This window comes from Pholis gunnellus (assembly GCF_910591455.1).
Source record: "Pholis gunnellus genome assembly, chromosome: 19".
In the NCBI taxonomy this organism is placed as follows: Eukaryota; Metazoa; Chordata; class Actinopteri; order Perciformes; family Pholidae; genus Pholis; species Pholis gunnellus.
The window spans coordinates 8,584,875-8,610,042 of NC_136546.1; the positions used below are offsets into that span (position 1 = coordinate 8,584,875).

Consider the following 25,168-nt stretch of genomic DNA (forward strand, 5'->3'; position numbering starts at 1 on the left):
TTCTTAGGGCATGCTGGCACTGCTATCCAAATGCATCGACCGGATGAACCTCTACAACAACGCTGCCCACTTCGGAGAGATGGCAGGGGAGGAGGCAGGCGCAGCGTGGAAGGACATTCTCAATCTCCTCTATGAGCTCTTAGGTAAGCGGGCCCGAGTGATGAATCACATGAAATATCCACATCTTCTGTCAGCTGTTGACCCTGGACAGAAATGCAGTATTAATCTTCGACAAATCGTCATCCTCTCCTGCACACTTCACGCTTCTTAACTTGGCTGTGTTCCTCTCCTCTTACTTTCTTCTTTCCCCCTCCATCAACTCCCTCCTCCTTACTCTTCTTCTCTTCTATGCCACTTCTGGAGATCACAGCTGCCGACACCTTTTGTGAGACATTCATTTGTAAACTCTTTGTAACAATTCCTGCCTTCCATTTCGGACATCGTTCTCTGAGATCAGTGTGGACACATTGCAAAATGTTGAACTGCATTATCTGAAGAAATGATAGCATCATTAACATAATGACAGTCATCACAGGTGCTGGCATTAGCCCGTCCTCTTGGGACCCCCTTTGAGTCATGTATATTAAAGCTTTGACCCTGAAAAGTCTTTAATCTGGACAACTTTTTCTTGGGTTGTTTGTTTTGCTGTCATTGGAGCTTTCCCATCCACGGCTTCCCTTCAGCTCACCTTGACTGCCCTTATATTCATCACCTCCCCAGCATGTACTCCCACATGCACACACATTAAACACACGCGCTCAGAACCTACAAATAAATGAGTACACTCCAGCCTTGCCCACAGAGGGGTCAGCCAAAAAATGCAAATGCAGTCTGGTGATGAAGGGTGCATGATAGATTGTGTTTGTCCTGACCTCTTCTTCTTTCCATATTAACTCTGACAGTCTTTTTCAAAGGCTAATTATCAGTGTAAGTTGACTGTGCAGGTGTTCAACTTACCTGTTTATTGATAAGGACATGGACCTCAAAATCATGCATCATGGTAACTCATTAGTTTTAGTTACTCCAGGGGAAGATTTACCTCTTTACACAAGTGCTTTGAACTAGTTGAAAAATTAACCTGGTTACATTGGCTATTTAAAATAGCCAATGTATATAAAACATGCCTATATTGTATTGTAGATAACCTACATAATGCATTATAAAGCATTATAAGAGTTGCGTTTCAGAGCTCATTCTTGATCCTGGAATCAGCAGTTGTAAAAACGGTCTCATCAGTGTCTTACCTGCTTTAGGTCAACCAATAAAAGTACACACAAAACCTTTCCCCCTTTATGCAAAACGATTAGTCAGCCCTTTGAGCAGTTACTATATTTATCCTTGTAAAGTACCTTGAACCTTGTACTTTACAAGTAATTACCTCTTTATGATATCTCAGTGTGCATTATGAGGATTTATAGGAACTGTACACCTGTACTTCACTGCAGCAAGTTGAGAAGTTTATGCTCTGGAGGTCAGATCATTTGTTCGGTTTTAAGTAACTAGTGTGCGTTATAATACATTGTGTAGGTATGATTTAAGAATTACAGATATGTGCTTCTTTAAAATGTTCCATATCATTGTGAAAGATTCCTTCAAACTAGAGGAAGCTCTTCTGATGGCAACTTCTTATTCCATGTGCAAAACCTGTCAACCTGATGATGATTTTGCACAAACCCTTTCACAATTCTTTATCTTTATTGATATGATGCCAGTATTATTGTTGCTAAAAGCTCCGTCCTACTTAATTGGAGGTAGATAGTGGTAGCTTTCTAAATCACTAAATTACTTATAGTGTATGCTAATGTGACCATTATTTAAAGTCTGTCGTCTGTGGAGCCTCAGGTTCTCCTCTCAGTCTCTTGACTTTTAATTTCACATTCACAATGAACATCCTTTGCCTTTGCCACGCGGCTCTATCCATGTGTTCATATTGAACAGTAGCTTTCCTGAAAAGACAGAATTAAAAGAGATTAGACACTCATCAGTATTCCTTTGGCACAAAGAGCTGTTAAATTGTTTCACGGGTATTATCACTCGAGTGTCCCTGAATCCTAATGGTGAACCATGAGACAGGAAAGTAATGTGGAGTCTTCTTAATGTCACCACGGTGATAGAGAAAGGGCACAAGGGAATGCCCCTCAACATTTTGTAGAACATAGAGCACCTATAACTTCAAATTCTGTCTCATGTATTTTCTTTGAGAAAGAGTTCATAATAGTAGGTGTCAGGTGTGTCAGATTTAAAGAATTGTAATATCTACCTCTGGACCGAGGATGTCACACAATGACTTGTGTTCACAGAAAAAAGGTTGGACTGTTTTTCATTAAAACTCATACGGTCTGGAACACCAACTCGCGTACAAGTCTGCTTGTCTCTATTGGATTTGTGTCCTTAAACCTTGTGAACGTGTTGTCTTTTGTTCAGCTGCACTGATTCGTGGGAACAGGAACAACTGCACCCAGTTTTCCCGGAACTTGGACTGGTTGGTCAGCAAACTGGAGAGACTGGAATCTTCATCAGGTATTATGGGAAATACCAAACCCTTATAGGATGAAAATGAGTATCAGACAAAAATTGCTCCACCGATGCTAATATGTGATCTATTATATTTACATTTGTTCTGATAACGACGCAAATTTTGTCTGACCTCTCAGGGATCCTGGAAGTCCTCCACTGTATTTTGTTAGAAAGTCCGGAGGCTCTGAACATCATTCAGAAAGGTCACATTAAATCCATCATCTCTCTGCTCTACAAGCATGGACGCAACCATAAGGTGGGCAGAAATACGTGTACGCAGTAGCCTGAATATCAGCTAAAGGTGAAAGACTGAATGCAATTGGTTCAACTCCTGGTTTGAACCTGTATTACACCATGTTTAATAGCTCAAGTAGTGTCATACTGTTTAAAGTCACTGAAGCTGTTAAGCTCATAACAAAGTAGACAAACACAAATATTGAATGGATAAAAACTATGGAGACACAACTGTGCTTCATCTCGTGGTTAATTTAAATGACTCACACTTTGCTAAGCTGTGCTTTGAGCTGGATGCTAATGTTAGCATGTTAACCTGCCTATAGTTACCATGCTAACGCTAGCATGTTACTCTAACATGTTCTCCTCGTGCCAGCATGGGTTTTCTCTGGGTTCTCAGGCTGCCTCCCACAGTCCAAATACATGCAGGTTAGCTTATTTGGTGAAAGATTTCATGCTACTGCATCACCGAGATCCTTTGCTCCAGTCCAATACTTAAGACCACTTTCGACCACTGCTAACGTGACCAAAAATTACAATAGTAACTATTATGGTGAAGGAAGAGGCCTGTTGCACTTCATGTTTTCCTTGGTAAAGAGACAAAGTACTATGCTGAAAAATCCAAATATGTTGTACAAAGCTACATGCGGTCCTGGTGATTTCAGAAATATTTTATGTACAAATATGTCTCCTAAATCCAGGGAAATACATGAGGTTACTCATGATGTCTACTTAATTGAAATCTATGTTTTTATTTCGTTATTCTCTTCTGAGTATTTAACAATTCAAGTTACTCTTACTGGACAAAACAGAATTTGACTGTGAATAATACCTTTAGTCTTCAAACTTCAGTCACTGTTGAGCAAAAGTTAAACTAACGATTTAATATTTGTCACAAGGACTGACATCTAACGACATTGTCACAGTCACAATTTACAAGGTGTAATACAGTCACAATTTACAGGGTAAATTGTAGCAGGCATAAAAGGGTATCCTCGTAAACAGCTGTCATTTTATGAATGGCAGGTGGAAGTCTATGGTTGAGTAGGCCCTGTTTACAGTGTGCATATGCTACAAGCATGGCAGCTCGCAGAGAATCTGAACAAACAACTCAGTCATTTAACTCTGAAACAAGGTGTGGATTTTCATCTTAGGGTGTGTGAATGCACTTTCTTTTACATTGGTGCAACGTATTTATAAAACAAAAGAGAGCGATTAATAATAGTGTTATTTCCATTTTTTTTCTTCTCTCAGATTCTGGATGTCTTGTGTTCCCTCTGTGTTTGTAACGGGGTGGCAGTGAGAGCCAACCAGAATCTCATCTGTGACAACCTGCTTCCCAAGAGGGACCTGCTGCTTCAGACTCGACTAGTCAATGACGTTCAGAGGTAAAGAAAGAGAAAAGCCTCTTACTAGTTTTATTCATTAACTTATGAATAAGTGTTTATGGGTTCAAACTTGTTTTAGTGTCATCATGGTAGCTCAACAGAATGATTCAATGATTTATATTCTGACGCTTTGCATCATAGAAGCTTCTTCCTCTCTTATCACCTCCAGTATGAGGCCGAACATCTTCCTGGGCGTGGCTGAAGGTTCAGCTCAGTACAAGAAGTGGTATTTTGAGATGGTGATCGACCAGGTGGACCACTTTTTAACTGGCCAGCCGACACACCTGAGGGTAGGCTGGGCCAACACTAAAGGCTACGCTCCGTACCCCGGTGGAGGAGAAGGATGGGGTGGCAATGGTGTCGGGGATGACCTGTACTCTTACAGCTTTGATGGACTTCATCTCTGGTCAGGTAGGCATCTTATTTAAGGCCAGCACCACTGGCTAGTTTTATAATACGAGGGTGATAGAGATTGGAAACCTATTTGGACTCGTAGAAACCCAACTGTTCACCCGGAGCTGAGTTTGAACAGTTAGTGTTCATTTTACCTCCATGGAGTATGCAAGGTTTGAGTGGGTTGTTCTGCATTAATTTAACCTTTTAAGATGATTTTTCATCAAATTTAATGTTACAGAAAAAACATAAATGAAACTTGTAAAGCAGTCTCTAAACTGAAGCCCTTTTTGAAGTTTTCTCTGTGGCAAGCCAGCAAATACTAGTAAATTAGAAGTAAAAAAGTGTGTTCTGTTACGTTTGACTTGGATCTATTTTGTATAGAATATACTGGTAAATATCTTTCTTTGATAATTTGCACCATTACGGTGAAATAATTCCAAATCATGGTGTGCAATACAAAAGTAAGGTCCTGTGGATTTGGAAGGACTTTGCCTTGAAAGAACTTACTGTGAATAATGCAGGAGCCCGCTGTCCACTCTCTACGTTGTTCTCTTTATTTACCACAGCACTGCCAGTGATATCAAATTCCACCATTAAAACCTCCACCTTAACCTTCCCTAAGGACTTTACATCACATGCCTAATATCTTCAAGCTGCACACACCGCAAAGGTGAAGGCCAGTTAAAGACATGCAGACTTGTTCTCTGCCGACAAGAAAACAACATCAGTGTTTGCATTTTGTTTAGCCAACTGTCGGCAAATGCAGTGAGTCCTTGAATGCCCCCTATTCTCTGCTCTCACCTTAAAAGCATAACACCTTTTCCACCTCTCTTCCTTTCCAAATCTACTAAAAGATCCATCACCTCCCCTCATTCATTTCATGTCATCCCTTTTTAAAGCACTCATCCCCGATCTCTCCCCTCTCTCCCCCTCGCCCATCATCCTGCCCTACATTTGCAATGACGTTGCTGGTGTAACAGCCATCCATCCTCCCTCTCCGTCTCTGCCCAATGTTGTCTAGGTCGAATCCCGAGGGCCGTGGCCTCCATTAACCTGCACCTGCTGAACTCAGACGATGTGGTCAGCTGCTGTCTGGATTTGGGCGCTCCGAGCATGTCCTTCAGGATCAACGGGCAGCCTGTCCAGGGCATGTTCGAGGACTTTAACACCGATGGATTCTTCTTCCCTGTCGTCAGCTTCTCTGCAGGTGTCAAGTAAGGCTCCGCATTTTTAAATGGGAGATGAGATGACGAAGCAATCCCCATAGAATGGCTTGTATTTATTTTTCCTTTCTGGTGCTGTTTTTACACTTGAGATGCAATTACAGATTGTCAGCCTGTGACTGCTTTATATAAAAAGCAATTATGTAGTTTTATATTAAAAGATGACTAAATCCTGCCAGCGATCAACAAATAATACTACCCAAAGAAAACAGATCTTTCCTTAAGAGCCACACAAAGTCAAAAGCTGCTCTTAAAACTTTAATTATATTTATACCAGGTGTTACTAAGTACACAATTAACTGGTGGTAGAAATATTTACAAAAAGTTGGATAGATTGCAGCCCTTGTATTATGTAATTCAAAATGCATTGAAAAAATAAGTAAAGAGACATTTATAATACACTGGTGAAGTTGAGAGTTATTACATCTTGCAATGTTATGCAACTTCTCATCTCAGAGCCCGCTTCCTGTTGGGTGGACGCCACGGAGATTTCAAGTTCCTGCCACCCGCTGGTTACTCTCCGTGCTATGAGGCGCTGTTGCCCAAAGAGAAGATGCATGTAGAGCCTGTGAAGGATTACAAGAGGGACCATGATGGGGTTCGTGACCTGCTGGGAACCACCAAGTTCCTCTCTCAGGCCTCCTTCGTCCCCACTCCAGTTGACACCAGCCAGGTGAGCATAACGCCATCAAGGAAATCTTCCTTTTGCATCAGCAAATACAAGATTCATGTACATTATGAATCAAATTAAAAGGGTTCAGAGGCTGACGCACAAATGTAAAATAAATGCCGACTTGATACCACTCTATAACAAAGCCAAAATAATGCGAACGTTTCTACAATCCGCTGGACACTAACAGTTGCTTAGCCAGGAGAAAAAAAAAATAACAACCATCTTCATTTGTTGGCCAATTGGCGTATTTTTTATCATCCAACTGTACCATCTGTCCCCCTTCTCGCTCTGCAGATTGTTCTTCCCCCTCACCTGGACAACGTCCGGGACAAACTGGCAGAAAACATCCACGAGCTGTGGGGGATGAACAAGATTGAACTAGGCTGGACCTATGGCAAGGTAAAGCTGCTGTGCATCATCACGTTCAATGCACAAACACACACACTGGGTACATTTGTAGACGGTGGGTGCCAAATGTCAACTTGAGCCCCTTCCAGCAAAATGCAGGCTAATGGCTAATTACCTCTAAAATCTCTGTCTCCTCTTGAACTGGCGCCAGTTTGGGTCTGGCTGCTGCTTCAATTTGCTGTTTGTAAACAGCTTCAGAAAAACAGAGGAGAAAGAATCAAATCCTTAACTAAGTAAGAGTTAACAAGAATGAACATTATGTTCTCAAGTATTCAAAGCGAATTTAATTTTAGATGAGTTTTGTTGACAAATCAAATCTTCAGTTTCAGGAATTTACATGCGAAAGAAAGAAACATGTAAAGAAAGTGTCTTCATCTTTGCCATTTTTATCAAAAATACCCGCTTTCTCTCAAAGGTTTTATGTCCTTCAAAGGATCTTCTAACCCTTTCTGGTTGGTTCTGAGTTATTTTTATTAGATCAGAAACTGCATTTTTCAGTTGGAAGTGGGTAACAGAAGTCAACCTTTATGACATCTAAACTATGTTTTAATTCCTCTTGCCTACACAATTTTTCCCCCACGTGTTCGTCACTCTTCCTGCTCGCTGAAGAGCGGTTTGTAAGAAGTCTGAGCGCACACGCTGCCTCTTTTGTACTGTAGTGGTTATCGCAGAATCATATCCCACCGAGTCCGTCGTCACACCAGCCGTTTAGCAAATTTAATGAGAGTCTCACTTTCCAAGCGTATGACATCCTCATTAGTTAAGACTGGGCGAAAGCTCCACTCAAAGGGATAATTCATTTCTTATTGTTATTAAGGACAACATATAGGTCCAAAGCAGCTGCTTGGTGTTTAATCTGTACCAAGCCTCAGTGAGCTCAAAGTTACATCGATTGACTCCAAGACAGAGGGCTCTTTGAACGAGCAGCAGATACTTGGCAAGCAGAATGATAGTGAAGTTGGATACGGATTCATTGTTTCGTATCTGCGTGCTTGACCTCACTGTGTATAGCGGAGACCTTTTGTTCACCTCATTTCTGTTTTTTAAACTTTGAATATTATCAGAGAAAAGAGTCACAGGCAGCGTCTTGTTTAGAGTTTTTCTCGACCGGATCACTCACAACTGAGTCTCTTTCCACTGGGACTCATTTCTCTGAGCTGATTAAGGCTTGAATCTGCTTCATTAAAAAAAACACCTGAGGCTTGAATTAATCCACGTGCAAAACAAACAAAAATGCATCTGCCAATGTCTACTTCAGATAAATTCAGCTGCAGTCCACGTTTTACATTTCTAAACACTGAGCCCGGCTTCTTCGTATTTTTGCATTGTTCTGGATAGACAGGCTCATAGACACAAAAGGAAGAGAAAAAATAATCCACATTTGTTGCTGTGCATCGAACAGTAGTGACACCCAACTGCTTTCTCCTCAGGTTCGGGATGACAACAAGAGGCAGCACCCTTGCCTTGTGGATTTCGGAAAGCTGCCTGAAACTGAAAGGAACTACAACGTGCAGATGTCGAGTGAAACACTTAAGTAAGACCGAGCAGTCGGCTAAATAATCCAATTATCTATTCATGGCATTGCCTCGGCTCTTTGCTGAATGCTGCGCAGAAGCAGATTAAGGCTCAGATTAAAGCAGTGCTTGTAATGACTTGCATCTCTTGAGTGAATTCCAGTATTGATTTTTAAGAAATGTGAGCCAACTGACTGAGTCCCCTCACTGTCAAAACATTTGGCTTTGGCTCAATAAAGCCAAGCCAAATGCTCAATAACTGCCTCGTATCCACACAGCCATATCCGGCTACTATTTGCAGTGCAACTATTGATCTTCTAAGATTTATCAATGGCTAATGAGCTGTGTTAAAATGCAGCGGTCGCTCAATGGGTCCTGCTGGTGTAACGTTGAAACATCGAACAAAGTGTAATGGGGCTTGAGTATTGATATCAGTTATTGTCTTTGTCTCTCTTTCTGTTTTAAATGTCTCTTTTATCCTCAGGACCCTGTTGGCTCTTGGATGCCATGTTGCCCAGGTCTATGTTAACGCTGAGGATGATCTGAAGAAAATCAAACTTCCCAAAGAGTAAGTTAGCAGTTTATTTTTTTCTCATGACATCCTAGAAACACATATGATGCATTTTGCTGTGTGTGTTTCACGATATCGTCATGTGAAAACAGCATTTATATGTTGTGGTTTATCCCTGTAACAAAATGATTTTACCAACATTTATAACTGTTAGTACAACAGTCAGGAATACACTCAATCTGTAAGGGCGAATGTCTGAAAAATACGCTGCCAAATATAAGTCACTGCAGATTTACTGTGTATTGGTTATATTTATTGTATTGATTTAGAACATTACTCTGATATGTTAGTCCCTTGCCTTCAAGCTGTAATGCCTGATTGGTCTTACCACTAAAGTAATGTAAGTAATGTAATTGGATATAAATTTACCCAATTTGAGTGTTAGTGTCCAGGGAAATGGGAATGTGATTTTATACTTAAGTAATTTTTTTTCCTTTGTGATGTTGTTTCTTCTGCAGCTACATGATGTCTAATGGTTATAAGCCTGCGCCACTTGATCTCTCTGACGTGAAACTGACTGCAGGTCAGGAGGTTCTAGTTGATAAACTGGCCGAGAATGCACACAACGTGTGGGCCAAAGACAGAATTAAACAAGGATGGACCTATGGAATCCAGCAGGTAACAGGCATCATTCTTTACATTTAGAAAGCAACTGGCAGAACACTGGTCTGGTCTTTAAATTAGAGTATAGTTGATGATAAAGTAGATATTCTGTTGAAGATTTTTGCTGAAAGAGTGTTATTTGTATTTCATGCGCGTCTTTCTCCTACTGACATGTTTTTCTTGTTTGTCTCAGGATCTGAAGAACAGGCGTAATCCCCGCTTGGTGCCATATGCTTTTCTGGACGAGCGCACTAAGAAATCTAACAGAGACAGTTTGAGAGAGGCCATCAGGACCATGGTTGGATATGGATATGACATTGACCCCCCAGACCAGGAGGGTGAGACCATATTGCTGACACAGCTGACATACAAAACTCTTAAAATTCCTGTTTTAAGTTAAAAATATAGAAGGCCAGATGCTATTTAGAACGATTGAATGTGTTTGGCCAATTAAACCTGTGTACATTCATTTCACAAGGTACTGTGAATCGTCTGCCATCACATCTGTAGTCCAGTTAGCATTTCCAAAGTGGTGATGTGCATAACATACGGCTTGAGTGTCAAGTGAAATAGGACTATAGTATTCATTTTTATTTTATTAAAACAACTATGGAAACTGTCGTGAACTAGCGCTACAAAGGCCGTGGTTGCACTTGTCTTTTCAGTTTGACTTTTGTGATCGGATTTGCCAGATCGCAACTCAGCTGTGTTCACATATGTGTGTCTGCTCTTGACACTTCAATGTAACCTGCCTAAAAGGACAGTGATTGGATTATTTCGAGGTCAAAAGAACTGGCTGTAAAACAGTGGATGAAGATATTTAATTTCCATAAATTCGTCACAATAAAAGTCTGTACCCTGTTATTTTTGCTGCTTTCTCTTCCTCGTTGAAGTATTTGTAAAGTTGTTTTTATTGAAGAACAGCTGCTAACATAGCTCTGCTAATTCTCTGATAAGTACATTTCATTTCTTATAAATTCTTACCAATTAAAGTCCCCCGTTATTTTGTTATTTCAAAGCTTTTATTTTGAAGCAACTAAATCAGTAAATGTTATGGTATAAATGTTTTTTTTTTAAATCTATCCTACACCAAGATCTTTGCTGGGATATTGTCAGCACAAATTATTACAGTATATCTAGTAAGTGCTCTGAATATTTTCATATTTAGTGGCATAGCCAGGATGTAATCATATAATTTCATACCGATACTGACAATGACGCGTAAAATTAGCTTCATATGCTATTGGTGTCGGTCGGTTTGTAATGTACCTATGAAGTCAAAGCATCACTTTCTCCTGTCTCTCTCCTTACCTAGCCGTCCATGTGGTTAATGATCAGAGCATCGACACCATCCGCTTCTTCCGTGTGGAGCAGACGTATGCAGTGAAGACGGGAAAGTGGTACTTTGAGTTTGAGGCACTGAGTGGAGGTGATATGAGGGTTGGCTGGGCCAGACCAGGCTGCAGGCCGGATGTGGAACTAGGAACAGATGACCAGGCCTTCGTCTTCGACGGATACATGGTAAACCAGCTCTGTTAGGATTTTGTGGACGGTGCAATACCAATGATGAATCAGTATGAAAGGAGATATATTTCAAATGTATTATTTAGTATAAAAACATTTGGGTTAAATAGATTCCACAGTATTTTTGGCAGCTTGTACAATAGGATCACTTTGATCATAACTGTTTTATGAGTGATTGGGGATCATATGATACATGCTGTGAAACAACTTTGTCTTTGTTGTGAAGGGTCGACGAATGCACGCAGGCAGCCGCTACTTTGGACAGCCTTGGAAAAAGGGCGACGTGGTCGGTTGCATGATCAACATGGAGGACAAATCCATGATTTTCACCCTGAACGGAGAGCTCATGATCACCAGCAAGGGCTCTGAGCTTGCCTTCGCTGACTTTGAGACGGAGGACGGTGAGGGCTCCACAATCCAGAGAACTTTAGCGTTAATTCATTCATTTATTCTGCGTGTGTTTCATCCACAGTATCTCTAGAGGTGGGACTGGGTTTGTTTGGTATGAGGCAAAACAAAACAAAAAACTACTACAAAATGTTAATGATGTTGCAACCTAATGAAGTCCATTGAGACTTTGGCCCATTACTTCAGGACAAGAGAGAGAGTCACATTTCAATAAAGTTAAATGATTCAAGTTCATTTTCATAGTTGATGGCGTGATGGATTCTTCTGTATAGACATTTTACATACATGACCGTACACTGATGTGATTTCCTTAAGGCTAATAAAGGTGCCGATTTTAGTAAAATTGTGCGCGTTAAAATCAAGTTTTATAATTCTTTTTTTTCAAAGATAATTTTCTTTTGTGCAATGTGCGGAGATTGTTTTTCCCCAGGGTTTTAAGTTCACCGGACTAATTAAGTCTAGCTCTTGATGGCACAGAGGCAGATCACAGATTGTTAATGGTACTGAAACATCTAAGTTAGTTTTTAATGAATGTGCAAAGGAAGGTTTTCCAACTTTGTTCAGGAAAGGAACCTCTCACATTGGAACAAGGCATGACATGACTGGATGATATTTCACACTTAAGGACTAACCAATATTGGCCTGGCTAACCCACCAATTTCCCTTAACTCTCCTCCAGGATTCATCCCTGTGTGCAGTATGGGCACGTCTCAGATTGGACATATGAACCTGGGCAAGAACGCCAGTGCTTTTAAGTACTACACCATGTGTGGTCTCCAGGAAGGCTTTGAACCCTTCGGTGTCAACATGAACAGAGATATCACCATGTGGTTCAGCAAGCGCCTTCCCACCTTTGTCAACATACCCGAAGGCCACATGCATATCGAGGTGAAAAAGCCTTTTCGTGATTATTATTGTTGCTGCTGGGATTGTCCTTTTTAGATGTTTACAGCTTTGATAACCGGCGATTCAGTGTTTGGCCAGTTTTGAACTTGCTCTAAGCATACATAGCTATAATGAACAGTGCTGCCGGGGGTGATGGACATATTGATGACGCATATCAATTTCCTTCTTTGGATGTTCATTCCCTCCCCCTGACTCTTAACTCCTCAGGTGACAAGGATTGACGGAACGGTAGACAGCCCTCCCTGCCTTAAGGTCACCCACAAGACGTTTGGCACGCAGAACAGCAACAGTGACATGGCCTACTGTAGAATGAGCATGCCTGTGGAGTTCTACTCCGCAGACAAGATACTGGACGAATCACGAAAACTCAGGTCAGACATCACCACTACACTGCAGTGGAGAGTAGTGTTATGGTTCAAAGACATATATCATTTTGAAGGAACAGCAGTGGAATTGTTCTATTGTGATCGCCTATTTGTAAATGGACTTTTACAGCCAGTATTTCCGACCACTCAAAGTGCTTTAAAACAACATGTCTACACATTTCTTCACCCATTTGCTCACCCATTCATACACTGATGGCAGAGGCTGCCATGCAAGTTGCCACCTGCCCTTTAGGATTTATAAGCACTTTGGGGTTCACCCCAAGGAAACTTTGACATGCAGACTGGAAGAGCCAAGTCCCTTTATTTGCCCTTTAGCCTAAAAGGCAAGTGCAATACAAAAAAAGGGAAAGAAAGATTCCCTTGTTGTTCTTAAAAGCTGCATTTTTTTTCTCCGCAGCCATCCGCCAAAAGAAGATGGAACTGTTGACTACGGAAGCATCACAACTGTAAATCACCTCGTATATTCAAAGAAACAAAGTCTGAAAACATATTTTATGGACGACTTCTCTCTGTTCGTCATGCGTAAACTATTGTGCTGTGTGTGTTTTTTTATGGCAGTACTACCACTCAGTGAGAGTGTTTGCTGGACAAGACCCTGCGTCAGTGTGGGTTGGCTGGGTCACACCGGACTATCATTACTATAGCAAGAACTTCAGCCTCAGCAAGACCCGAACAGTCACCGTCACCCTGGGGGATGAGAGGGGCCGAGTCCATGAGAGGCAAGCTATCATGGAACATAGAGAGGTGTAATGTAGACGAGGAGAGTCAGCAGATTTGCTGGGTTGTCCGAGGAAATCGGAGTATCTGAGAATATCAAAAATGTGTCACCTTTTAGTAATTTAGGGAAGGTCATTCAATATTGTTCATGAAATGTTGTTTGAGGGCCACGGTGTGAATCTTGCGCTGCACAGAGCCCCTGAGGACGTCGTGTGAAATAGGTTTACAGAAATGAAAGTCCTTTTAATATGTTGATCAAAGTAGAGTTCATTAAGTTCATCCCATCATTGTCGGGTAGCGTTTTGTGTTTCAAAAATGTCTCGACGGGGGGGGAGATAATCAATTCTGGCTGTCCGAAAAAAAGGTATTGAAAGAAAAGGCAAAAGTATATTAGGCAATAACTTCTGAAATGTCAGTCTCTGTCCATATAGCAAATTAATTTACAAGAGCAAACTTTGGCAATGGTAACATTTGAAACCACAAATACGGTTTCACAAGTTAGTGACAAAAAGAGAACACAATTAATTCCCAAAACGTTTTTCCAATTGCGGTGCTTGATTTAAAGATAGCAAAGATGCAGGAGTCCAGATGAACATGTAGCATTCTACTACCAAAAAAAACAACACAATACCTATATCATCGTCAATCAGCCCGATATATATTTTGAAATGACTTACACATTTGAATTAGTATGGCAAGCTTACACTTGTAAATGACCCATAAGCCTTAATTGACCTTGGAGTGGCGCTGTATCTTCGGCGGAGGAACCAAAGACTATATATTGACTTTTTATCTTCCCTTTTCCATCCAGTAGTCGGGGGAGTTAATGGGGAAGAGAGATTCTGTGTGCAACATAATGATTATGAATGAGGCAAGAGTCACAAGTCAATACAGATCGATGAATGTGACACATAATGAAAATACATTGTGCACAAATTAGTTATTTTTCAATAATCTTTGTTGTCCTGTGGTTGTTCATGTTCACATTTATGTACGCTAAGCTCATTGTCTGCTGTTGCTGCAGTGTCCAGAGGAGCAACTGCTACATGGTGTGTGGAGCGGACGCAGTCGGCACGTCTTCCTCCAGCCGCTCTGACCTGGAGATCGGCTGTCTGATCGACCTGGCCACTGGCCTCGTCTCTTTCACGGCCAACGGCAAGGAGCTGTCCACAACATATCAGGTAATAAGGATAAAAGCACAGTAGTTGGGTGCAGAGGACTAACGCACAAGGACAGTCTCCCTTATGAACTTCAGTATGTGCACTTCGTTATTTCTCTCTCCTGTGGTAAATATACGGTATTTATATTCTATTAAAACCATTACATTCAGAGATTGAGAACTTTGAAGTGTTTTAATAAGTGTTAAGTGTTGTAATAAATCGTTGGGATGATGGCTCCCACATATTTCTATTGCCGCACATACTCAAAATATCATCCTTTTATATCTTCCCTTCAGGTACTGTGAAGTAAACAAATTTGCATTACAGTAAATTAGACCGGCAGTTAGGAAATTACACTGTTGAATTCTCATCTGTTTTCAACACCAGAATCTTAACAAAGGAATCCTTGTCTCGCCTCTCTGATCTGAAGATTTTAACGACTCATATTGAATACCTGACCAGACCATGAAATGTTACTTCGTCTGTTATTGCCACCCGTTTCTTCTCTTTTCTTTCCAGTCCTTGATTAGAACTTGATGAAAAGCTTCTTGTCTTTTTATGGCTTCAGTTGTTTCTCCTCTCTCTTTGTATTCATCGTTTGTCTCAGGTCACTATCATCGATACTTAAACGTATTGAACTTGGATTTAAAATGCCAGCTAATCCAATGTGCTTAGAGGTTTAAAGCCTTCTGACACTAGAAAGAGCAGAATGCTGAGCATCAGATCTGCAATGATCTGAAACAAGAATTTGAATAAGAACTTAGATTCCTCTCAGGGGTTTGTTCAGGGCAGGTCTGACTTGTTTTCATTTGTTGCATTATTATTAACTCCTGTAAATCCAAATGATTAAATCTATGATATTGATGATATTGATTTTCAGGTGGAGCCAAATACTAAGCTCTTCCCAGCTGTGTTTGTACGCCCTACCAGTGCAAACCTCTTCCAGTTTGAATTTGTCAAGATCAAGGTTAGTCTCTCTTCAAATCCAACAATTTGCAATGCTTGGACACGATGTGGTGTGTAGTACTGGATGTGGGTATTGCCAGAACGAGCAGAACGATTTAAACCATTTTAGTCTTCTTAATTTACGAGTATTGTTGTACACGCCTCGTAACTGTAATTAATAGATGGCCATGCTATGTATAACGATTTAGCTTCTTCTTACATTTTGTAATGCCTTAGAAGTGTTTTTAGAATCAACATATTTATTCAAGAAATTGTAATATTAAAACCAAAAGCACATGGTCCATCAACTAGTGAAAAATAGTTTTCCTATTGTCTTTCCTGTTTATAGTACCGTTCTTCTCCCTCTTCTCCCAGGATGCGATGCCGCTCTCGTCTGCCATATTTAAGAGTGAGCACAGGAACCCGGTGCCGCAGTGCCCGCCCCGTCTGGATGTGCAGACCATCGTGTCCGTGCTGTGGAGCCGGATGCCGAACACCTTCCTCCACGTGGAAACTGCTCGGGTCAGCGAGAGGCATGGCTGGGTGGTCCAGTGCCTCGAGCCGCTGGAGATGTTGGCCGTACATATACCCGAAGAGAACAGGTGTGCAACAAGGATGCGAAGTAGACTTACAACTTGATCTGCAAACAGCTACACCTGCTGTGTGTGACTGGTTCAGTCCCACATTGTTATGGTGTCTTTACATCATTGAGAAAAAAAATCCCCTCGGCCATACGAGAGCCATGATTCTTTGAATATATTGTCAATCACACGACTGTATGTAACACCTTAGTAAATGATTAACAATCATTTAAACAATGTTTTGTTCATATTAAGACCACATTTCTTATAAACTCAATTGCAAAAGCATTGTTTCAAAGTTAATGTGGTAACGTTTATGTGATTAAGTCGATTTTTATGCTAAAAGTTGGAAAAAAAACATAACTTTATAGTAAGAAGCACTGTGCTAGAATTTGTTTGTTTCTTCATATTAGGGTTGGGCGATATGGATAACATACTCTATCATTAGATAGTCATTTTTATGAAAATGATGACTGGCTTTCGGAAAGATTGTTTTGTCAACTATTTTTGGATAAATAGCCAGATGGTAATGTTTGTTTTTGTCTAATTAAGTGAATTAAATACCCGTCAGATCAAGAAACTTTATCAAACTGTTTAAAAAACCATACTTATATCTGATACTGGCCTCAGTGACCAAAAGCACCAAGAAACAATAGAAGGGACAGTCACCATAGTGTGCAGGTGGTAGATCATCTCAAGCATATATTGTCCTGTCGTAAATCGGTAAAAACAATGAATGTCTAGTGTGCCACCTACTATATACTGCTGCAGTGTAAATAGTTCTCCATCATCCCATTCGTTTCCTGCTCTTTTCTAGGTGTATGGACATCCTGGAGTTATCTGAACATGACGACCTGAGAAAATTCCACTACCACACACTGAAGCTGTACTGTGCCCTCTGTGCTCTGGGAAACACCCGCGTTGCTCACGCCCTCTGCAGTCACTTGGACCAATCACAGCTCCTCAACACCATCGACAACCATTACCTCTCCGGCATGCTGAGAGACGGCTTCTACAATGTACTAATCAGGTGTGGTATTTGCCTTTGTTTTAGATTGAACGTAGTCAGATATGATTTTTTTTTATTTTGTATTCTTCCTTACCTTCCTGCAGTTTTGGAAAACATTTTTTTTTTTTCTGCATTTCAGAAATGTAAAAGTAGTTTTTTTATTACAACATCATCAAGTGACGGAGCCACACACAAGACCACAACGTCAATATGTCAGAATAAATCTTGACAATGCCTCTGTGTAATCCAGTACAACTGAGTCTTTATTGACATTGAGTTTTTTCACACAATGTCAATGAACCACCGACAGACATAATAATGTCACTGAAAAAAAACCACTGAAAATGCAGTTTCAAGTGGAGGGTGTGCACATCCATGTAGGTGGACTGTTGCTTTGAACTGTGATTATAAACCACAGTGCATCTGAGAATCTCAGCATCAGGTAATTGCTGACTCACTGGTATTGATCGACAACCCTGTCACCTCCCACAGATATATTGAGGTCATTTTGTGCTGTGGAGCTATAACGTCTTACAAATTGCACATGTATACCATATAGGGAAATGTATTTCTAAGCCTAGAATACTGAATGGTTACTTCCTGATAAGGGTAATGGGCAAAACCTCCCGACGATGATTGAACTGATTCTTCTTCTCATTGCCAGCATTCATCTTGAGACGGCAAAGGAGGCTCGCCTGATGATGAACAACGAGTTCATCATCCCTGTGACGGACGAGACTCGCTCCATCAAGCTGTTCCCTGACGAGTCCAAGCGGCACTCGCTGCCTGGTGTGGACCTGAGCACCTCCCTCAAACCTCGGGTCAACTTCTCCGCCGTCGGCATCATCACTAAAAAGCACGCCCAGTACCTTTACAGCCCCCAGATCCCTCTGGGCACCCTGAAAGAGAAAGCCATCAGCATGCTCTCTGAGGCTGTGCAGGGCGGAGGCACACACATCCGTGACCCGGTAGGCGGCAGCGTGGAGTACCAGTTTGTCCCCATCCTGAAGCTGATTGGAACGCTTTTAATCATGGGAGTCTTAACCAGTGAGGAGGTGCGAATGATTCTCCTCCTGATTGACCCCAACGTATTCGGGGAGGCCAAGGAGGGAGAGGAAGCTAAGGGCGATGAGGTGGCTGTGATTGGGGAGAAGGAGGATGTGAGCAAGAATGAGGAGAAGGCTGTGGAGGCCGGAGAGGAGGAAACAAAGGAAAGTAAACCGCAAGTCAGAGGTCTGTTGGAGAAGTCACTGCCCGAGTCTGTCAAACGCCAGGTGATGAAAATGATCACAAAAAACATGCGCACACATTTCAGCGATTAAATGTGAGATGGGAAATAGTTGCATGAAATTAAGTCCATCTATTAATATTCCAAGGTTTTAATTAGATTAAAAACTTCCCCATCTTATTTCCCTTCTTCCGATTTGGTACACTACTTCCTCATTTGTCAGCAATTCAAAGCTTTTATGATTTATCTCACTGAGGAGTGGCTGCATGAGTGCAAAAGAAGGCACTGGATGAATACTAGTTTTCTATCAATGACAAAGTGTTCAAAATGCTGTAGACAGCTACAATCTCTGCATTATGAAGATGAAGGCAGATAATCTAATAATATGTGAGGTTTCTCTCTGTTTAACGTACAGACAACGTTAAATCAGTTTATATGAAACAATACACATCAAACAATACAGACACAGAGAGAAAGAGAAACTGTTACTTCAAAACGTACTCTAGATTGCCATCCTTGCTGAATTGATATCTTCTTCTCAGATGTGTGAGCTGCTGCACTACTTCTGTGACTGTGAGCTGAAGCAACGCATCGAGGCCATTGTCTCCTTTTCCGACAGCTTTGTGTCCAAGCTGCAGTTCAACCAGAAGTTCCGCTACAATGAGCTGATGCTGGCGTTCAACATGTCTGCCGCCGTCACTGCCAAGAAGACGAAAGAGTTCCGTTCACCCCCACATGAGCAGGTACTACATTGCAATGGACCAAACACCACGAGAAACTGTTTACATCCAGTTTGAGACGTAATTTATGTTCAATGTGGTTTGAGGTATTATATCGGAACACAACCCATGAATGATTACTTGAGCTTGAGGGAGAAAAAGAATCAATGACTACCTTTACATGCACAGAGTATCTCGGTTTTTGACCTTATTCCGAAAAAGGCAATATTCCTACTAAGTTTCTAACATTGCTTATGATAATTAATATTCCATTTTAATTTACATGCAGCCGTGCAATTACCGCAAAACACCCGCATGATGTACGTCCTGTAGCTATGCCCTTTAGATCATTCACAGTTCAGAGTCGGAGGCAGATACTGGAGCACAGGGTTTTGTAATTCACTGAGTGACTTTTAGTTTCCAGCTGTTTCTTCACTTTATTTTCAGCTGGCATTGCCGTAGGGGAAATTGGGCCAAGTTTGAGGCTAAAGTGAACTTTGAGTGAGTTGGTAAAAAGCTGACATTTAGGAGGAGAAAATAGTTTTTAGTCCCAAAGGGGATTTAACGATCAGGATGCATTGTGTGAGAAAACTGTAGAATCAAAATCAATCCACTAATTTATATGTTGGCATTTGAAATTGAATGCAGGTGTAAAAAAACAAAACAACGAGCACAAGAAATTATAAAAACACAAAGTGCAAGAAGCAAAATTTACACAGATACATATTTGACATGGGGATGGTGCTGCTAGGACACCTAAATCAAACCAGCAGATCAAAATAATCCCCCTGACGGTTTATTTACTCCCACAACACATGTTGAAGCAATCTGCCCTTTTCACTTTCCAGAGGTCAGACTCATCGTGCCATGTATGTAACCCTTATTGTTTATTATCCTTCACAAGGTCCGTAATTGGGATTGAATCACAATGACTATTGTTCTGAATAACATTATACGGGCCGATATATTGGTCTAGCTCTACCCTTGTGTGTATGCACCATAAATACTAGACATACAGGTAATGGCTTGACCAACTTGCACTCATGTTATCATCTAACGGTTTAACGATGTAAACACATTTCTCTTTGTTCTCCTTAGAAAACTATTTTTTATTTCCTGCTTTCTGATGTATAAAGATCTAAAAAGCTTCAATCGAAGCAGTTGAAAAAGTAGCCTGTGTTGAAGTATTTGATCTTGCTGCTATAACCAAACTTAAGTATATTAATGGCTCTCAGTTCTCCCTTACAGCACATGCTTTCAGTATTTTTTAAGCCCAGTGTATAATAACTGCATCAGTGCACTGAAGTGCCAGGGGCTCATATCTTTGTAGCTAATGAATCAGCCCCATTTAACATCCATATTTCTTTCAGTGTGTCTCCGAGCCAGAGTAGAGTAGAGAGGAAGAGAAGGGGTACAACATCATTCTTTCTGCCCATTAGCCAGAAAGTCCCATTTGTTTCTGTTTATGCTCAGATCACTTGCTTTAGTGCAGCGTTGTTGGATACAACACCGCTGTGACTTAAAGAGCGAGCCAAAAGTTTAGATCGGCACGACTGCAGAGTTCTCAAAATGTTTAATTGCATTCCCTATGAGCTGCAAAACCTTGCAGATAAGCACATGCCTACAGCTACGCTCATCCCTGAAAAAGATGTACTGTAGCGGTCAGCAGCAGGTGTATACTGTAGGCAACATTCTCCAAGTTTGCTGCATGTTCCTCCCATGGTTTATTAAAAAGCCATGCCAGAAATAGACAGAATAGCCTAAGCTGGACTCTGCATCTGCTTTGCTCAAGGAAGCGCCTCATGTATATTTAGTCTGTTAGCGTGTGACATACAGCAAACACAGCAGATTAGTAGCTATTTAGAATCATTTACCATTAAAGCCATTAAAGAGAACCATTTTTACTGCACATTTTCTTCTCTCTCGCTCGCTCGCTCGGCCCAATGGGTTTACATGGGCGGCCAAAGGACACGGGCAGAGCTTCTCTGAAAGCCATTGTGCTTCGCAATGCGTCAGCATCCAGTGTGAAGCCGTCGTCAGATTGTTTCTGTCTGCATTGATCAGACAGACACTATCTAACCAGCCATCGTAAGCACTCACTGCAGGAGACTAGTTTCTGCCGTTGGGTTATTGCTCTGAATAATAATGGTGCGATCTGCTCTGTATGCCATCCTCCTTTTATTCACACTTTCACACACTACACTGTGCAATTCTCACCCTTCTCCTCATCCCTCCGGCTCTCTAAAACACATTTATTTTCTTCCTCGCTCTCTACATCTAACCTTTTTCTTTATGTTTCTCTGTTTCCTGCAGATCAACATCCTGTTGAATTTCACTGCAGGGGAGGACTGCCCATGTCCTGAGCAGATCCAGGAAGAACTCAACTGCTTCCATGAAGAATTGCGCCTGCACTGTGGTAGAGTCCAGCTCTCTCAATTCTTTTACAAATGGTGTTGATTTTAGTGCATTGATGTTGATACATTGTACGCGACTGAGGAAGGATATCTTCTCACACAAAAGGATTCTTCTTGATCGTTGACAAAAAAAACTACCAGTATTTTTTGGGGTATTATAAGCACAATAGAGGCGACCAGTCACATTGATTTTAGGCTTCTCTGTTATCAGAAAAAATGAAGCACCAGCATGTCCTCTCATACTACTTAGTATCACAAGTTTTTTGCACATTTAAGCACTTGATACAAAATGTCGAATTTCCGAGTGTCTGACAGAAATGCGTTTCCTCTTGCAGGAATTCCCGTGGAGGAGGATGAGGAAGAGCAGGACACTTCGATAAAAGGCCGTCTCCTCGCTTTAGTCTACAAAATCAAAGGTCCACCTCAGAAGACAGAGAAGGAACCCACAGAGACGGAGCAGGCTGCTCCCAGTAAGTCACTCTGAACGTCTCATAGCACAGTATTTTTGTGCAATTGCAAATTATGTAAATGCACTCGTAATCGACGACATAAGGGATCGGATGCAGAGATTAACCTCCGAAGTATAAAGTCATTTCTATAGACTTTACAGAAGGCAATATACAAGTAACTGTCAAACTACAGGAGCGCGTCTAACGTCTCGCGACAGCTTTAACGTTTAATAAGTAAAATCATTACATTTTGTAAACTCTTTTCAACTGACTTTGTATGATACTTGGATCTTAATGTTATACAATGATGCAGATAGAAGTGGGAGACTAGCTTTTAGCTATTTAAATTTAATTTCGGTGTTACACAACTTACTCGGATTTTATATCTATTCAATATCTAAAGGTCTACTTGAAAGGCAATAAGCCATAACAAAGTGTTTTTTGATTTGTCATTAAACACCAAATTGGCATTGAAAGAACCTTGAAATAAATAAATATTATACAGAACATAAGACACTGCCCGGCTACTAGTTTAACAAGTCCTTTGCTTCAAGCTGGGGTCGGTGGTTTCATTATTCTTTTGTGCAGCTCTTTGCTGAAAGCATGGCTATGTTCTCTTTCAAATAGGAACAGACTAATGGACAGCTACTAAAAGATTCCTACCTATCAATTTTAATGCCTTACTTACCTAGCATGCACAATTCAAACGTTTCATAAGTGGACAGATGATGTGATTCGAGATGATTCTGCATCACCTCTTCAACATCACATGAAGATCATAATAAAGCAGACGTGTTAAATGATGGGCGAGGAAACAAGCTGCTCCTCAATGTCAAATGTAAATGTTATTATCATAAAAACATGTCTTATCTCTGTAAATGTAGTATTATGCTTCCTCGTAGATAATCTTAACCCAAAAGAAGAGGAGCTCCATGTTTTGTCTTTAGTCTTATAGTCTTTCAGGGACTGAGTTGCTTATGTGCCCTGTTTAGAATCCAGATGTTATCAACACATCTCAATTGATTTTGGAACACTTGATTGAATTTAGTTTCTAACGAGTTGTTTTATTCATGGTGATCACCATGTCGTTCTCCTAAATTACATTTCTTTAATTCGCTCCTACATCACTCCACATCATGATAGAATTCATAAAGATAAAACTACAATGTTATTTTGTAAGTGACTATACACAGTGTAGTCGTGCTTCATTAAATGTATTTAGAAAAAGGAATAGAAGCAAATGGCAGCTTTGATGTTTTTGTAGAAGCCACAATTGACAGTACGGCCAACTCGGTGTTAAAAACAAGCGCAGTGCTGAAAACCCGTCTTGGATCAGCTCTGAAATGTTGTTATAAACGGCACCATAATGACTGTGTGTGGTCATTTGCGATATAGCTTGCCGACAGGGTAGACTTAGTTTGTTAGTGATGACCCCCATGTGAGCTACTGTTAGAGACGATGCAGAGCAGATGTGAATCTGCGAGACATTCACCTTCAGGGCAGCTGGCTTCCCCTCTCTCTCTCTCTCTCTCTCTCTCTCTCTCTCTCTCTCTCTCTCTCTCTCTCTCTCTCTCTCTCTCTCTCTCTCTCTCTCTCTTTCTCTTTCTCTTTCTCTTTCTCTTTCTCTTTCTCTTTCTCTCTCTCTCTCTCTCTTTCTCTTTTTGTATCTGTCTCGTCTCTCATTAGGATTCTGCTCGAATCTGACCCTTTGTTCGCCACAGATGTTTGTTTGGCTGTTTGACTTAAACACTCAAAGTTTAGCGATAGCTGTGGAATAACAATGTGCGATATGGAGAGGTGTGGCATTTAGCTACAGCCTCATCATGTATCACCACGGTGTCTTTGTGGTTGTGCCCCGTTGTATTGTTGCTTGTCTTGTGAGATTTAAGTTTGATAGGACTTTAAAAAAGTTTTAAAGGATTACCCAGACAAACACCTTAAAACATATATATATATCTATCTTGTACTTTGTGCTCTGATGCATTAGGTCGAGACATGTTATCCCTTTTTTTCTTAAATGAAAAACCTTTTGAGGTGCCTGGGGAACAGAGCCCACAGCTGTTTCTAAACCGTCCTTGGAAACTATTTTAGACATTTTCTTTTCAGGAGTCAAAAGTTTGAAGGATAGGCAAAAGTCAATTATACCCTAACCTTTTAAAGTCACCTTACGTCAGGAAGAAAAGGGTTTGTTGAGAGTAGTAGGAGCTATTTTAGTGGCTGCATTTTGCTTAAAAAAAGATCAATCATTATCTTCTAATCCCAACGTTTTAGAGTCGAGGTTTGCTCAATGATGAGTGAATGTTGTTAGTGTTGAGTTTTGCATTGTTAGAATGAGGGGGAACAAGGGAGCGATACCAATAAATCATATGTTTAGATAGTGATATAGGTGAAGTTCTAGAGATGACAGCTTCATATTGTATATGCAACATCCAAAAATCCCATTTCGACATGTGGACACCATGTGTACAACCATCACAGTTATACGTCTTAAATGATCTTTCTGACACACCATGTCTCTTAATAAATGTACTGTTGACTGGACTGTCATGTCGGTTTAAAGGAACGGATCACACTTACCAATGACAACCTGCTTTCCCAGACTACATGTATTTCTCGATATTACTGTAAAGTACACTGATGTACTGTATAATGGCAGTGTCATCAGTGTACAGCAATACATAAAGATTGTTTTTAAGTAAGTAATCATCACTTTTTGCTTGGTTGTGGATACAACATTTCCGTGGATCGCACCAAATGTTTAACTTTCTTTCTGGCACCTTTGCACTGTTGTTGTACTTCTTAAGCTCCTTCTTAGATGCTCTTCATGTCTACATACCTTTTTTTAGCTTCCTCCACCTTTCACTCACATTACGCACTTCATTTCAGATTAAACTGTTGGCTAAATGCCAAAAAAAGTAAATGTAATAATCACAGTGCCGCTAACAGCCAACAAGCTGCCCTGAGGCTTCTGATGAAATCATATACGTTTTGATTATGAGCAGCAAAAAACTGTATGATGTAGTAAGCTCAATGCTGAGAGTACCAAATGCATTACGAATTTAATTATTCCTCCTATGCAAACAATTACTTCTCACTTCTAAAGAGGTTCCTGTGATTCATACATAAGATTACAAAAAAAAAAAACAGCCCGGCTAGAGAACCTTGACTTATGTACAGTAAGCACAAACACAATGG

General features: G+C 40.8%; 1 protein-coding gene across 1 annotated transcript in view; it reads left to right on the forward strand.

The window, feature by feature from the left end:
• ryr3 (ryanodine receptor 3) overlaps nucleotides 1–25,168 on the forward strand; it is a gene marked incomplete at its 5' end in the record, with an annotated part of 102,176 nt that overhangs the window by 35,648 nt on the left and 41,360 nt on the right. Inside the window, 26 exon segments of the mRNA XM_079180418.1 lie at nucleotides 8–143; nucleotides 2,425–2,520; nucleotides 2,655–2,773; nucleotides 4,006–4,139; nucleotides 4,309–4,550; nucleotides 5,557–5,749; nucleotides 6,215–6,431; nucleotides 6,726–6,830; nucleotides 8,270–8,373; nucleotides 8,838–8,921; nucleotides 9,383–9,542; nucleotides 9,721–9,865; nucleotides 10,843–11,048; nucleotides 11,278–11,452; nucleotides 12,139–12,347; nucleotides 12,573–12,736; nucleotides 13,149–13,197; nucleotides 13,310–13,470; nucleotides 14,493–14,649; nucleotides 15,509–15,595; nucleotides 15,949–16,175; nucleotides 16,972–17,184; nucleotides 17,828–18,437; nucleotides 18,934–19,134; nucleotides 21,424–21,526; nucleotides 21,860–21,994. Of these exon segments, the coding sequence (XP_079036544.1) occupies nucleotides 8–143; nucleotides 2,425–2,520; nucleotides 2,655–2,773; nucleotides 4,006–4,139; nucleotides 4,309–4,550; nucleotides 5,557–5,749; nucleotides 6,215–6,431; nucleotides 6,726–6,830; nucleotides 8,270–8,373; nucleotides 8,838–8,921; nucleotides 9,383–9,542; nucleotides 9,721–9,865; nucleotides 10,843–11,048; nucleotides 11,278–11,452; nucleotides 12,139–12,347; nucleotides 12,573–12,736; nucleotides 13,149–13,197; nucleotides 13,310–13,470; nucleotides 14,493–14,649; nucleotides 15,509–15,595; nucleotides 15,949–16,175; nucleotides 16,972–17,184; nucleotides 17,828–18,437; nucleotides 18,934–19,134; nucleotides 21,424–21,526; nucleotides 21,860–21,994 (4,432 nt within the window).